Here is a 14,757-nt window from a genome sequence, read left to right on the forward strand (position 1 = left end):
AGAAAGGTAGGCAACTAAGTTGCATTCTTTTAGAACAAAAGGGCAAGCCAAACCAAAACCCATTTGTGTACCATTCACACCATGGGCTACCAGCAGCCATTGACTTTTGCCTTAGTCATATGGAATTAGACACTTCCCCAAGAAGCACCCATTTTTCCCATCTCTGTTCCTATGTGCATGGCTTGATTGCATCCGGGAATACCTGTTCCACTTGCTTTTGATGATATCTCACCCATTTTTCAAAATCTATACAGAAGGCCCCCTCCTTTGTGTGGCCTTCCCTGACTGAGCACCTGAGTGAAGAGGGCCAGCTCTCTCCTCTGCCCTGCCCCCAGGCACACTGGACTACTCATGTGGTCCCCATCAATTATTCTTATTCTGTACCACAGTCTAGGAGTCTCATCTGGCCCAATGCAGCCTAGTCAGCGGACATGAAAGCACAAGGCAGAGCATCTGTCCTGGGCATCAGAGCTATGTTGTGGAACAGCTGAGTGCCCTCCTTGCTCTTAGGTGCTAAAACCCCAGGGGCTCCGACTGTGCTCGATTCACCCAGGTGAGCCCCCTCATCATGGCCGGCACATAGCCAATACTCAGGAAGCAGCGGGGAATGGGTGGAGAGGTGAGGGAGTGGTGGGAGGCATGCCGAAGACCTCGGGCCCACCATGCCTGGGAGTGTGCTCACCGCCTTGTACTCCATCAGCTCCATCTGCAGGCGAGCAATCTCGGCCCGCAGGGCACTGATCTGCTGGCTCGTCTTGTCCTGGTTCACCACCACCTTGTTCTTGATGTTGCGGGCCCGATTGGCGTATTTGAGTGTGTTGAGCGTCTCCATGAAGTCCCGGTCTGAGGGGCTCACACAGGCAATCATGATGGTCTGGCTGGGGGGGGGGGGTGGTGCCGTAGGAGAGTGAGGTTCGAGGGGCACAGCCAAGCCCCCAGAAGCATCAGTCCAGGGCAGAGGCCCCTGCTCCCAACCCATTCCCCTACTGTCTTAATGGCATAAGGACCTGGGCATTCACCAGGGCAGCACCTGGACCACCTGGCCACGGGGTTCCTTCCAACCCACAGTGAAGGTGGCTGACAGTGTGATATGTATTTCCTTAGTGGTTTCCATCCATTACCCCATTTGGGCTCTATCACTTCAAGACTATCTCTCCCTGATTTCAGACAAGGAAACAGTCTGACCATACTGGCCAAAGGTCATGCAGCACCTCAAGGCTCCTGTCTCCCAAGCCCACAACCTGCAGTGAGAAGGCCTCCTCGCCCACAAGGCCCTCATGAATCAAAGCCTCACATCAGAATTCTCCAGGAGGTTCCCACCTCCCCTACCCCTTGTTGGCTGTAGAGTACCTGTTGCCCCCCAGCGAGTCTTGGAGAAGCCGAGTGAGCTTCGAGTCCCTGTAGGGCACGTGCACCACCTTCTTGCTCTGGTCCCCCAAGGCGCTGATCACGTTGCCCAAGGCCAACTGTGGGAGACAGACCCCGGCACTCGAGAGGCAGTCCGGGAGAGCGGAGTGGGGACAGGACAGCCCCCAGGCCATCCGTGCCTGCCTCGAGGACCCAGCAGCCCTCAAGCTCCCTGAGAAAGTTTATGTGCCGATGTGATCGTTTGGTGAAGTCAAGAAGCTGGGGGCAAGGGTGAAGGCAAAGGACCAAAGGCCTAACAACAGTGACATAAGGGTGCCCTGGCCAGCAGCCAGCAAGAGGCGCAAGGAAGAAGGGGCAGCCGTGGGTCTGGAGGGTCTGGAAAGGGTCTGAGACTGAGCTGTGCTGGCCACTGGGGCTGGTGACCCGCCGAGTGCCTACCAGGCCGCAGTTGATGGAGATGCCCTCCTTGGCCCGCTCGCCAGTGGCCCCCGTCCGCTTCAGCCGCTCTGAGCCGGCCAGGTCCACAAAGTGAAACTTAGCAGTGAGTGTCTCATACTCACTGGTGGGCGCGGTGCCCTCAGGAAGCCCAGGCACTGCCTCACTGACCTGCAGCAGAAGTTAGCAGCTGACGTACCTGGCCCTCGCCCCGCCTCGCGGCTCCTCTGCTCTCAGCCCTTGTCCCTCAGGAATGCTGTCTGTGGGGGGGGCTGCGGTTCGGGACCCAGAGGCAGGGCACACTGCAGCGCCCTCTCCTCTTGCATGTGAGAGCATCTGACCGTGTACTTGCACGTGCCTGATTCTCATGCAAGCCTCACAACCATAGGGGGATGGTTACCCCCATTGTATAGGTGGGGGACTGAGGCTTAAGAAAAAAGAAAAAAAAAAAATCAACAAGTGGCCGAGGCAAACCCCAAGCCCCTATTTGCTAGCTTCAGACCCATGGCTCCCTCCTCTTCTTGCCCCCCGCCCCGGGAAGCGCCCCCACTACACCAGCTCCTGGGCCTCCGTGGGTTCCTTACTGGCTCGGGCTGGGTGCACACTCGCATCTGGCACACATGGATAGTGAAGATGGCGTGTGAGCGGGAGCTCTGCACGTTCATCTGGGTGCTGGCCGTGGTGCGGGACAGGGCCCCCTGCTTCAGGCACTGGATCAGCTGCGGAGCGAGGCAAAAGTGAGGGCAGGAGAAGAGCCGTGGAGCCAGCCCCTACCTGCCCCAGACGTCCGGTGGATGCTCACCTCCTCCTGGGAGTTGATGAGGCGGGAAGTGACGCCCGTGGTGTAGATGCCACCATTCCCATCCTCGTGGATCTTGATGTTGGACCTGCGGTGGCGGGCATCAGCGTCACGAGTGCTATCGAACAGGTCGAGGATCTCCTCATTGTAGAGCTGTGGGAGGGGCGCAGAAACAGCTGCTGGGTGCATGTGGCATGTGGCGTGGGGCGCCGAGGGGCTTTCCCATGTTTATAAGCCAGCTCTGTTTTGCAGAGGGGGGAACTGAGGCTCTGGGAGGTGAACTTGCCGACCCTGGTCCCCTCTGGGTTCTGGATTCCAGGATCTTTCTCCTAGACAGGAGTCGGGGGCAGCTGGGTCCTGGGCAGAACTATATTGAGGTTACGCTCCCACTCCCCAAAGAACCAGCATTCAGCAGTTTTCAGTCTTGTCAGGGGACTAAGGACCTAAAGGGGACAAGGGGACTCAGGTCCTAGATGTAGATGAGGAAGAGAGGACCATAAATTGGGCAGATCCTATTACATTTGTTGCTAGGCTGGGAAAGGGGGTGGGGACGTGGTTTCGGATGAGGGAGGGGATGGGCAGAGCTCAGTAGAGACTTGACCCCCATTGTCCCTGGGGGTCGAGGTGAGGATCACCTCCCAGTAGGGGAGGAATGTGGGGACAGAGAGCATGGCACTGGGGCCCGGCATCCGGGGGAGTGCCTGGGGAGACCACCTGGGGTCGGGGGAGGTGGCCTGGCCAGGAGCAGTCACCTTATTTCACATGGTCTCAGCCCTGGAGACTCCTGTCTGTAACCGCTGGCAGGGAGAGCTTCACCTGCTGAAGGGCTGGAATATCCCCCAGGCAGGGAGCCGGGGCTGGGGGCCTGGGGGCGGTGGGGAAAGGGACCGGGCAGCTTGGTCAGCAGCCAGCAGACTCCTGTGGGGGAGGGGCGGGCTGCCGCCCTCCGACATCCGAGGCTTTGATGCCTCAAAGGGACAGAAATACTCCACAGGAAAGGGAAGGGGAAACGGAAGGGACTGGTGCAGATGTGGGTGCCACGGTGTCTGTCTGTCTGTTGGGACAGGCGCACCGGCACCATTTAACCCTTGTGATTCACCCTTGGGCATGAGTTTTCTAGGACCTGCCCTACTCTTTGGGGATCCCCATGGCAACAGGCTAGAGAAAAGAAGAAAACAAAGAGATGGGAAAGCTTATAGAGATACACAACAGTAGGACACACACACACACACAGAGGTAGTCACCTTATCAGAAGCAAAAGTCCAGGAGAACAAAGAAAAACTCTCAAGTCTAAAATACAGGGTCCCCTAAGGGGAAAGCAGCCACTATGAGTGCCCAGGAGGTAGTCATAGTGGTGCAGTGGGCAGGGTGGGCCATGGAAACCCTAGAGAGGGCTCGAGCCACATCCCTCCCTCAGAGGACAACCTGGGTACAGTCAGAGCCCAGGGCAGCCCCATACCCAGCAAATGACCCAGGCCGGCGGGGTGGGGGAGGTTAATGGGTTGGGGTTTCAGATGCTGAGAACTGAAGCCACCTGGTTCAAGTGTCCTAAAGGAGTCAAGTCAGGCACTCATGAGAAGTATCCAGGAACACCTGCTTTCTTAGAGACCCTTCTGAGAGGCCCCTCGATAGGCCAAAGATTCCTTCCTCTACCCGCAAAGTCCCCAGATGCCAAAAGCCTGGCTTGGCACACAGACATTCTCCCAGAGAGAGGCTGGACCAGTTGCAAAGAAAAGCTCCTTCTGGAGGACCTCCCTGCCCTGAGGTCAGAGAAGACTAGAAGCGTCAGTAAGGACCTTGGCCAGAAAGGGACAGGGCAGACTGCTCTGAAGCTGGGGAGCAACCTGGCCAAGGCCAGAAGGATGGGCAGGAACTAGAGTTCTCACTATGTGCCAGGCACATGCTTCTATGCCATCCTCACAGCACCCACAAGGAAACAGATATTACAGCCATCGTGCAGTGGTGACACGACGTGCCCAAGGTTACACAGCCAATAAGTGTCAGAGCTGACCATCAGTCAGGGTTTGAAGAGATCTTAAAGGTTCTCAGTGGCTCAAGCCCCTTCTGACACAGGAAGCCTCTTCAGAGTGTCCCACCAAGAGGTCTTCTAGCTCTTGCTTGGATATTTCCAGCAGCAGGATCCTCAGCAGCTATAGATGCTACCACGGCTCCCCTAGGCTCATTCCACTGTCCTGGGGTAAGGCCAACCTCCATGGTCTTGCTGTCCCCCAAATTTCCCTCCCGCCCCCACTACAAGGCCACAGTACCTCCAGGAACTGCGCGCTGACTTTGAACTCAGGCCCGGCCACACCCTGCTCCTGTGCCCGCCGCTTGCGCTCTGCAATGCCTCCAAAGAGGTGTGCAATGGCCCTCGGGATGATGCCCTGCTCCTCCTCCGATGTCACAGTGTCGAAGCCAGTGCCCATCGTGTATGTCTTCCCGGCCCCTGTCTGCATCAGCAAGGGTGGAATGAGGGTGTTAGCACCCTTGGGGGGCCACCAGCAAGCCCGGGGACCCCTGGCCAGGCGGACTTCCCTCACCACGTACCCGGGTCACCGGCCCCTCCTGGTCCCCAAGCCATACCCTGAGGGAGTCTCCTCGGAGTGACAGCCTCCCTCCAGCAGAGCAGCATGCTGGGACAATAGACAAAACCGCAGCTCCGTCTCCACCGGTCTGAAGGGGGAGGGGGCGCTCTCTCCCACCAGCTGGGGAGACCAGAGTTGGAGGGGCCACCGGTGGGAGTGCAGGCGCTTACCTGCCCATAGGCCAGCACTGTGGCATTGTAGCCCTCGAAGCAGCCCTCAATGAGCCTGCTCACACAGGTCGAATAGATCTGTTCCTGCCAGGTGTCCAGGTCGAAGACAAAGTCATAGGTGAAGGCCTTGTCCTTCCCCAGAAGGACCTGGGGCTCCCCGGGGGTGACAGAGGTGCAGATGTGACAGCCCTCAATCTTCTCCTTTGACAGCTGGGGCCGAATCCTGCTCGGGAAGCGGGGAGAGCCCTGGGTCAGACCCGGCTGGTGGGGGGGCTGCAGTGGCCCTCCTCCCTCACGCTGCCTGCCACGCTTCCACTTCCCCAGGCCCCCTCCAGCCCCCACAAGCTGGAAAAGAAGGAAGGAAGGTCAGGAGCCTCCCCAGAGAACAAAGGCAACTTTTGTAACAATACAATAATACTAATCGTAAGAATAATATCCACTCCACCCAAACATTTATTGAGCGGTTGCTAACATTTATCAAGTACTCTATGTATGGGATCTGGGTTAAAAGTATTTTACATAAATGAATTCATGTATTCTTTACTATAAATCTGTGAGGTACATATTATTTGCCTAATTTTACAGATGAGAAAATGGAGGCTGACAGAGTTTAAGCGACTTGCCCAAGAATGTACCGGGGGCGGGGCGTGACAGAACCAACCTCCGGTCTGATGTCAGAGCGCACATTCCTGATTGAAAGCGGAGTCCTAGAAATCAGTGTCCCACAGATCAGGAAGAGAAGACAGCTTGCCCCCTTCTGGGAGGTAAGGCTCAGCACCAGGGTGGGGAGGGACAGGCCTGGCTGCCCCCCAACCCCGGGATGAATTAAAGAGCAGACCACATCTTCTGCCAAGGCCTGCAGGGGCTGCAAGAGTCCTCCAGCTGCAGAGCCCCATCTCAGATGCCAGAGCCTGGCGGAACATTCTCAGGTACCAGACCAAGCACAACTCCGCCAGACCAGGCCAAGGCAAAGTCGGCTGAGAAGGGCAGGACCCTCTACAGGGGACACCGGGCCAGCCACAGAAGGGGCCCAATCCCAGCTCCCGCTGGGCTCCCTTACAAGAGGAAGAAGAGTGGCACTGGAGCTGAGTGGGAGCCAGCCGTAGATAGGGCTATCTCCATCCAGCCACCTCTTCTCCCTCTTCTAAGCAGCCATAGCCATGACGAAGTCCCCATGGCAACCAAGTGTGAGTCAGTGAGCATGCGCTCTTAGAGACAGGCAGAAAAGCACCTCCCAAATGCCTAAAGCAAAAGGGGGTGGGGGTGGGTTAGGCGCTAATGCTCATGGGCTCACACAAGCCAGCCCTATCAGCCAGGCGCTCACAATGAGCTGCTTGTCAGGCTCCCTTTCCCAAAGCCAACATTTACCAAGAGAAGAAAAGAGTGAGAGGGCCAGGCCAGCATGCATCCAGGGCCGAGGGGGACCTCGCCACAGAGGCAGGGCCACCAAGTCGCCATCCTGTCCCTGTCTGGGGCTGCCCCAGCCCCCAAGGCCCACTCAGAGCTTCAAGCCAGGGGAGGTGCTCCCCTCAGCCTGTTGCCTGCAGTTTGCTGCATAAGGGTCATAGGGGACTGGGGAGGGGGGGTAAGTGCCAGGGGAGCATGTGGGGGGAGTTAGCTGTGCCAGGCCAAGTCCACACCATAGATGGTAGCCTGGGTTTTCTCCAGAAGTGTTTTCCCTTCGGTGTCAACAGGTCCTCACAGGTCAGTGGCTCTCCCCTCATTGAGGCTGACAGGAATGGAGGGTTACCACCTTCATCCATGCTACCCAGCTGTTCCAGGTCAAGTTGAAATTAGAACTCAGCCTCTAGGTGTCCCCCCTGAACTGGTTTCTGACTGGGAAGGGAGCGGCTGATTCCTGCTTGTCCTCTCTAGAACCTGCAGACCAGAAACTTGACCCACCAGTAAGAGGTCTGGGCCAGCAGTTCTCCTACCTCGACCACTAATAGTGACAACTGGCACAAATTCGCACTCACTGCGTACCCGGGAGGGTCTACGCACTGACACTAACTCTTGATCCTCAAGAGAACACCTGCGGTGAATACTACTACCCCCATTTGTAGGGGAGGAAATGAGATGATGCCCAGCCAGCCATAGATAGTGAGGGGCAGAGTGGGGCTCGAACAGCGTGTGTGCACTGCCTCTCCACTATTTCTGTGCTACCGTGTCCCTGTGGGCAGGGCTCAGGGGGCCAGGGGGAAAGAATGGCTCATGACACAGGGAGCCCCAGCCACAGCTCCAGAGGAGGGGGTGTGGCATGGCACACAAGGCACCAGGTAGGAAGCTGGAGCTCTGGCCCTCAGAGCTGGCTCTGCCCCTGGGCCTCTGGGACCCAGGACCAAACACTTACTGCCCAGGGCCGTCCAGGTGCTCCCAGGTGAACCAAGGGTCTGGCCTGGGCAGCCTCTGAGGAGCTTCCAGCATTGCTGGCTAGCACCAACTCCGGAAGACACACTCCCTACCATGTGGGCGGCTTGTGATAGGATTTCTGGATCCAGTTCAAATACCATTTAATTACCCCAAGCAGATGGCAGTGCTGGTGATTGGAGGAAATCGAATCAGGGTCCCTGGAGGCAGTGGGAGCAGGGGAGGGGGAGCAGAAGCCCTGCCTGGCAGAGCCCATCCGGGAGAGGGGCTGCTTCTCCTTCAATGACCAGCCCCAAGAACACGGCGGAGCCCACCTGCCAGGAATAGGAAAGCTGGCAGAAGAGCAGTCTGGGCAAGGGGATGGAGGAGAGGGGCTCCAGAGTTTTAGGGTCCAGGAATTATGGAGTCAGTCAGGCATTCATCCTGGGGCCCTCATCCTGGGACGTGAGGCCCAGCACATCTTGATGTGGGGGTCTCTGTGCTCAGAGAGAGCCAGCCAGCCCCAGCCTGGTCCATCTGAAGCACCAGGGAGCTTTGCAGGGTACAGATGGGTGAGCAATGTTACCCAGAGAAAAGGGTACCCGCTGGGAGACAGAGGACATGGGCTTAGGAAGAAGTCACTAATTCCCAAAGCAACTGACCTGGACGAGGGAGAGTGTTGGTCCCAGGAATGGGACTTGATTGAGTAACCGGAGATAGAAGAAAAAGAGAATTAAGATTTTATGTGTGCTTTCCATGTGCTAGCTGGGCCAGGCATCCACTACAGACTACCTCACTTAAGTGATGCAATGAGCTCAGGATTTCCATGCCCATTTTCCAGAGAGGAAAGTTGAGGCTTGAATTGGTTAAAGTCAGACACACACAGTAAATACAGGGAAGATGGGCATCAGCTCCTGCTCTGCCTATGAAACCTACAGGCTCTTCTGCTTCTCCAGCGACCTCCTGCCTGGGAAACTCTCCATCCCCACATGGATAGATAAGCTTTCTCCCACAGCACCCCCATCAGGGCCAGGGAGGCACTCTGGAAGGAACCCTGCTCTATCTGTTCAGGGCTGGCCATCCAGCAGGGGCAGACATCGCATCCCAGCTCTCCTGGGGCTCCCTCCTCACCACACCCTGCCCAGCAGAGCACCCAAACCCGCACCCCACAGGGAGGAGACCAGAGGGCTGGGAGATCAAGTCCGGGGTCCCGGACCAGCCCCTGCCCCCACCCTCTTCTGGTTCAGGAGCCACAGAAAGCCACTTGCTTTCTCCTGGGTCCTCTAGATGATCTCCCAGTTTTAACTTTCGAAGAACGCCTTCACCTTCCCCTCCAGCAGCCTCCTCCCCTGGCCCCACCCTGGGTGAGGTCACTTCTGTGGGCTGCCCTCAAAGCAGCAGTGGCCTCAGCCAGCCCCACCCCACCCCAGATAAGGGGATAAGGGGAAGGCGGCCGCTTCCCGTTCCAGCAGGGTGGCAGGGATGGGAGCCACTCACAGCCCTGGTCCTTCCTGGGGGCATGGGAGGGCGGATTAGGGATGGAAACCAGTTTCTAGGGTCTTGCAAGTCCCAGTAGCCATGGACCAGATCCAGGACTAGGATGAGGTGAGGTATTTGCCACAAGTTCAAAACTTAATGGGGCGGGACGCCTGGGTGGCTCAGTCGGTTAAGCGGCTGCCTTTGGCCCGGGTCATGATCCGGGGGTCCTGGGATCGAGTCCCACATCGGGCTCCTTGCTCAGCAAGGAGCCTGCTTCTCCCTCTCTCTCCCTCTGCTTGTGCTCTCTCTGTCAAATAAATAAAATCTTTAAAAAAAAAAAAAAAAACTTAACGGGGCATGAAAAAAACTCAGTAATGAAGATAAATTATAATTTAATGCAATATTTGAAAAACTCAAATCAGCAAACTATGGCCCCGGGGGCCAGCTACGTTTCATCGGTAGTTTTGTGGACCACACATCCAATACCATTTCTGTCCAGGAACCTCCCGACTCTCACCCCAAGCCCCACGCCTGCAAAGCCGCCCTCCATCCCTTCCCAAGGTCGGGGCCCGGAGGGAAGGGGGCGGGCCGGACAGCCCCGCGCAGAAAGGCTCCCGGAATCTCCCCGAACAGAGCCCGGTCTATTTGCCACTTGGCACCCCACCGCCCCGAGCGGCGGTGGGAGCGGGCGCGAGAGCGAGAAAGGGCCCAGGGCTTTTCAGAGGCAGGATCTGGCACGGGCGCGCGGCCGCCGAGCTTCCTCTGCTCACAATTGAGCGGGAGCTGGTGTGATGTGGGTAGTTATTTTCATAGCCCTCCCCCACCGCCGGGGAAGCGGGCACCCAGGCCGAGGGACGCGCAGGCGGCTCGGGCTCGGCCCCCCACCCGTCCGTGCTCCCGGCGGCGGCAGCGGCGGCGGCGGCGGTCGGAAAAAGGCCGCGAACCCGAGCCGGGCGCTGCGGGAAGAGCTGAGCTCAGCGCTTCCACAGCCCTTTGCGAAGCCAGGGGGACAGGGCGGAAGGGGAGGACAGAGGAGACGGGGAGGAGGCAGGCCCCGGGGGATGCTGAAGGGCTTCCAAGGAGAACAACTCCCTCAGCGATGGGTAACGTGCCCAGAGCCCCACACCCTACCCGCGCCGTCGGGGGTGAGGGGAGGATGGGCTAGCCCCCCTCACGCGCTCCCCTTCCTCGGTGACATCACACAAAGCCAGCCAATCACTGCCCCCAGGGGCTCCGCCCAGCGACCTTGCACTCCTAAGAGTGGGCTCAGCCTCTCAGGTGAAATTAGTCCCACCCAATCAGCCGGCTAGGGCCCCTCCCTGGACTCTTTACTTGAGTTGCCCCCCAGTCAGTTAGGAGCTCCTGGAGCTCTTAAGGGGGCAGCTCCAAGGCTCTTCCTATTTGAAGAGTTTTGTCACTGAGAGGTCACACACTGCGATATTAAAATAACTAACCAAGAACTGTTCCAGAGTCCTAAAAAATTCTTACAATTATGATGTATGGTAATTCCTGACGCCTTTCTTTGCTAGCACCTGGAACCCCTTTACATCTCTGCTTACTCAACTTCCCCAGTTAGTAACTTCCCACACTTATGGAACAAGACTACCTTTTTGCTAGACTCTGTACCTACGAAGCTTTGCACGCTAGATCATTACACAAATCATTTCGTTCTAAGGGGGTGTTTTTGCTCCTAATTTACAAATGAGAGTTCAGAGGAAATTACCTGGGCTCAAGGCCACATAGGTAATAAATAACAAGGTCTCCTAGGAAGACTACCCTTACTAGCCATCAGTCCCAAAGATTCAATCCAGAAGGAGAGCTGGAGAGAACTAGCAAGCATAACTGCCCACTTGTGAGTAATTTGCACTTTGGGGACTTCCAGGCTGGGAGACACCCTCTCACCAGGCTCTCCCTCAAAGGCTTTGAGAAGAAAAAGGGACTTGGGCTGGAATCACCCCCTCTGAGGGCCAAAATAACCACCATAACCAGCCCCTTTGGAAGAAGCCCCAGGGGGTATAAGCCTATCTGCTCTTTTCTTCTATAGGACCCTTAATGCCTTTCTGGACTCCTAAAAAGGAGCCCCTGGAGGCTAGTGGAACAGCCCCAAGGAGAAACAGAGAAATGAGGAAGTTCGTCCCCTGGTCTCTAGGTGCGCTGCCCCCAAGTCTGAGGTTGGCCAGATTCCTTGACCTCCCTTCTGCCCAGCCCCAAGTGGTTTGCCTGGCTCCAACCGCAGGGCAGCAGGGGTCAACTGGAGCTGAGCTGTTGTGTGGAAGAGTGTTTTTGGGGGGGGGGGGGCGGGGGGCGCTCCCCTCTAGTCTGCCTGGCACACTGAGTCACTTAGGCATGCTATGACCTGCCAGGGACCAGCTCTTCCTCATCGGTGACAGATCAAAGGGGAACTCGGCTACAGCAGGAGGGATTTAGATAAGCTAGCAAAACGAACTTCCTGCCTGCAAAGATTGCTAAGCCAGGGGAAAGGGGAGCCTGGGATTCTTTGGAATCTTTTTCCTCAGAAATCATAGTCACTGATACCACTCTTGCTTCTATGCATTCTGCACACCGGTGCCTTGTCTGATCAGGACAATACCTAACACATTTTGAGAACCTAGGTGCCGAGCTCATTTACATACCCGAACACATGTAATGGGTTATGACAACCCTGGGGAGCAAGGGCATTTGCCCCATTTTACCAAGGCTTGGAAAAGTGAAATTTCCCTACCAGCCCAGAGTCACACAATTCGTAATGGTGGAAATGAAATGCAAGCCAAGCCTGCCCCTGCCCAATCCTGCTATACTCACTAAGCAGCCCTGTACCAGGGCAGGACAGAGGTTGGACTGGAGAAAAATGATCCCCTCAGAGAATCCCTGGACTGATCCTACCAACAGCTGCCCGCAGTACCAGGAGCACTCTGCTGGGAAAGCATTTCCCCCGTTTTGTAGAATTAAGAGAGCTGAGGCCTAGAGCACAGAGAAGCATGGAGCCAAGAACCCAGGAGGCTGCTTCCCTGCCAGAGGAAGGCAGCTCTCCTCGGCAGCAGAAAGAGGGTGTCTACACCCCCACTCTAATGAGCATCCTCTCCTCCTCCTCCCCGTGGCAGCCTGCCAGCTCTGGGGAAGGCGGCTGGAAGCAAAATCCCTGCTCTCTCAGGGGAGTCTGGCTCCCAGACACCCGGGGCCTTTTAGCTGACTTAGCCCAGAGAAGGCATCTTCCCAGAGAGGCTGCTCCTCTCTGGTGGGGAGACCCAATTTGGGGTGCTGGCTCTTTTAGCTGCGGGGATATGGAGTGGGGAGCCACTGGAGCCCTGTGATAGCCAGAGGGTCTTGTCACCCTGTCACGGGATGTTCTCTGGGCCTCTCAGACCCTCCCCCCACAGCACAGTCCTCCTGAGACTGACTGCCCTGAGGAAAAAGACCCAGGCTGGCTCCAGACCCCCAAACAAGGAGGCTTTGTACTGTGGGGTCAAAAAGTATGGGTTTATGAGGCCCTAGCAGATCTGGTGAAATGGGTCTGTCAACCCTCTGGTGCTTGACTTCTGCCCCCAAACATGTTCCCAAGTGCACAGGGAGAGGGCGCAGACACTCCAAGACAACGCCTTGGGGTGTCGATGCAGGGCACCTGGGGTTCAGCCCCCACTCCTTCCTCAGATGTCCTTGACCTTTCTCTCTCAGCTTATCCAAGTCGTGGCCACCAGCTTCTGGGTCACAACCAGGGACAGGCAGTCCGACAGGGAAGGGAACCTGGGGTAGAGTCTTGTTTGTGGCCCCTAGGGCATCAGGATCTCAGCTCTGCCCCAGGACAACCCCCTGAGAGGCTGAAACTGGGCACAAGAGGAAGCAGGCCCCGCAGAGGGGGGTGAGGGGTCAGAGGCTGGGGAGCGGAGATGCTAGGAGAAGCTGAGGGAGGGGGCCAGGCCCTGTCGTAAGCTGGAAAGACGGGCAGGCCTGGCCACGAGCAGTAGCCAGGAGCTTCCTGAGCCACCAGTCTGACTCCTGTGGGTCTAACTCCTGTGCCACCGGGGCCTGGGAAGAGGGGCGAGCCCGGCTCAGGGAAGCGCTGCTCAGCAGCGTTCCAGCTGGGCTCTCCGGTCCCACTCCCTTCTCAGGGCATCTGGCAGCAGTTTCCCATGACCTCCCAGGAGACTGGAGACTCTGCGGAGTGGGGGCTGAGCGGGGAGTGCCCAGAGCTGTGGCGGCATGTGCATCATGTGGAGGACAGCTCAGTGGGAACTGGGCCCTGGGGACGCTCCCCTGCTGAGGAATGCAGAGGCCAGCCGGCTGCGGCTGCTCCGCAGCGAGCCTCTCCCCCAGCACACTGGCCCTGGTCCTTGGTCCTCGGTCCTCAGTCCCCAGTCCCCACTGCCAGGCTCTCCTAAATGCACCTTAACTCCAGGGTCAGGCAGGACCAGCCAGCCTAGAGAAAGGACAAGTGGCCTCCACCATTGCTCTGATGGTGGGCTTCCACCCTGCAAGGCAGAGGGATAGGGACTCAGGTATTTGGGGACAAGGGACCATGGCCCTGCCTCCCTTCCACACCCCAGAGCAGCCGAAGGTGAGAGAGGGAGTATTCCGGGGGTCAGGGCACTGCCACCCACGGGTCCGCCACCTGCCATGGGGCTTCACAGCCCTTCCCACAGAGCTCCACCACCCCCAGCCCATAGGGATGGAGGGGTAGCTCTCTGAGGCCAAGGCCGACCAGCCCCAGCCTGGCTCCCCTCCCAGGGCAGGGAAGCATCCTCTCTTCTCCAGCCCAGAGGCCTCTCAGTTGCCCCTCCGGCTTTCCTCAACAGGCTGCTATGTCTAGAGGGCAAAACGTGAGGTGAGGAGACTCCAGGACACCTGGGGCTCTGCCGTGTGACAGGTGTGGGGGCATGTAGAGGTAGCAAGAGGAAACTGGGCTGCCCCCAGAATTTCCTTTCCTAGAGAGTGGCAAGATGGAACTCGGGCAGGAAAATAAATTCCAGGGACAGCAGCATGGATCTGGAAAGAGAGAACGGGCAGACTTCTACCCAGTGGGAAGGGAAAAGCTCCCCAAACACAAGAGCGAACAGCACGGCTGAGGAGCTAGGACCATGGAGGGGACAGGCAGCTCTATGTTAAGCAACCCCAGAAAGGGAAATTCAGACACGTTCCCCCCTCTGCATAGCACTGGACACCTTCTTAAGTACTTTTCCCACATGGCCATTATGGCAACTGGTGGGGTACGGCATATGGAGAAACTGAGGCATAGAGACTCACAGCACAGAGCTAATTAGAGCTGCATTGGGAGGCGGTTGAGAGCAGTCTGAGGAGCATGTGCTTGGAGGGAGAGTGAGTGCCCTGGGTTCAGATCCAAACTCCACCATTTACTGGCTGTGAGTGTTTGCTCATCCATACAATGGGAATAACATCAGTTAGCTGGTGGGGCTCTGGTGGGGTAGAATGGGGCAGTGTAAACATGCTGCCTGGCACAGGGCAAGTGTTCAAGAAGTCATAGTGCTTAGCCACCCCCAAGTTCAGTCTTCTTTCCATCCTGGCATGCTTTCTGCTATAAATAAGTAGAAGGAAGGAAGGAGGGAGGGAGGGAGGGAAGGAA

General features: G+C 57.4%; 1 protein-coding gene across 3 annotated transcripts in view; it reads right to left on the reverse strand.

Annotated features, from left to right (window-relative positions):
* The window catches only part of KIF21B (kinesin family member 21B), a 50,106-nt gene that overhangs the window by 30,480 nt on the left and 4,869 nt on the right, over positions 1-14,757 (reverse strand). For 2 of the 3 annotated variants that reach the window (XM_025855257.2, XM_025855258.2), the window contains exons 2-8: positions 5,358-5,580; positions 4,870-5,052; positions 2,606-2,755; positions 2,388-2,522; positions 1,807-1,974; positions 1,351-1,466; positions 683-878 (exon numbers count right to left, since the gene is read on the reverse strand). In XM_025855257.2, coding sequence (XP_025711042.1) covers positions 683-878; positions 1,351-1,466; positions 1,807-1,974; positions 2,388-2,522; positions 2,606-2,755; positions 4,870-5,052; positions 5,358-5,580 — 1,171 coding nt within the window. The remainder of the gene's footprint in view (positions 1-682; positions 879-1,350; positions 1,467-1,806; positions 1,975-2,387; positions 2,523-2,605; positions 2,756-4,869; positions 5,053-5,357; positions 5,581-14,757) is intronic. The other variant, XM_025855259.2, reaches the window with a different exon arrangement.

The sequence above is a fragment of the Callorhinus ursinus genome, unplaced genomic scaffold (genome assembly GCF_003265705.2).
Source record: "Callorhinus ursinus isolate GAN/ISIS: 27379988/994484 unplaced genomic scaffold, GSC_fseal_2.0 scaffold57, whole genome shotgun sequence".
NCBI lineage: Eukaryota > Metazoa > Chordata > Mammalia > Carnivora > Otariidae > Callorhinus > Callorhinus ursinus.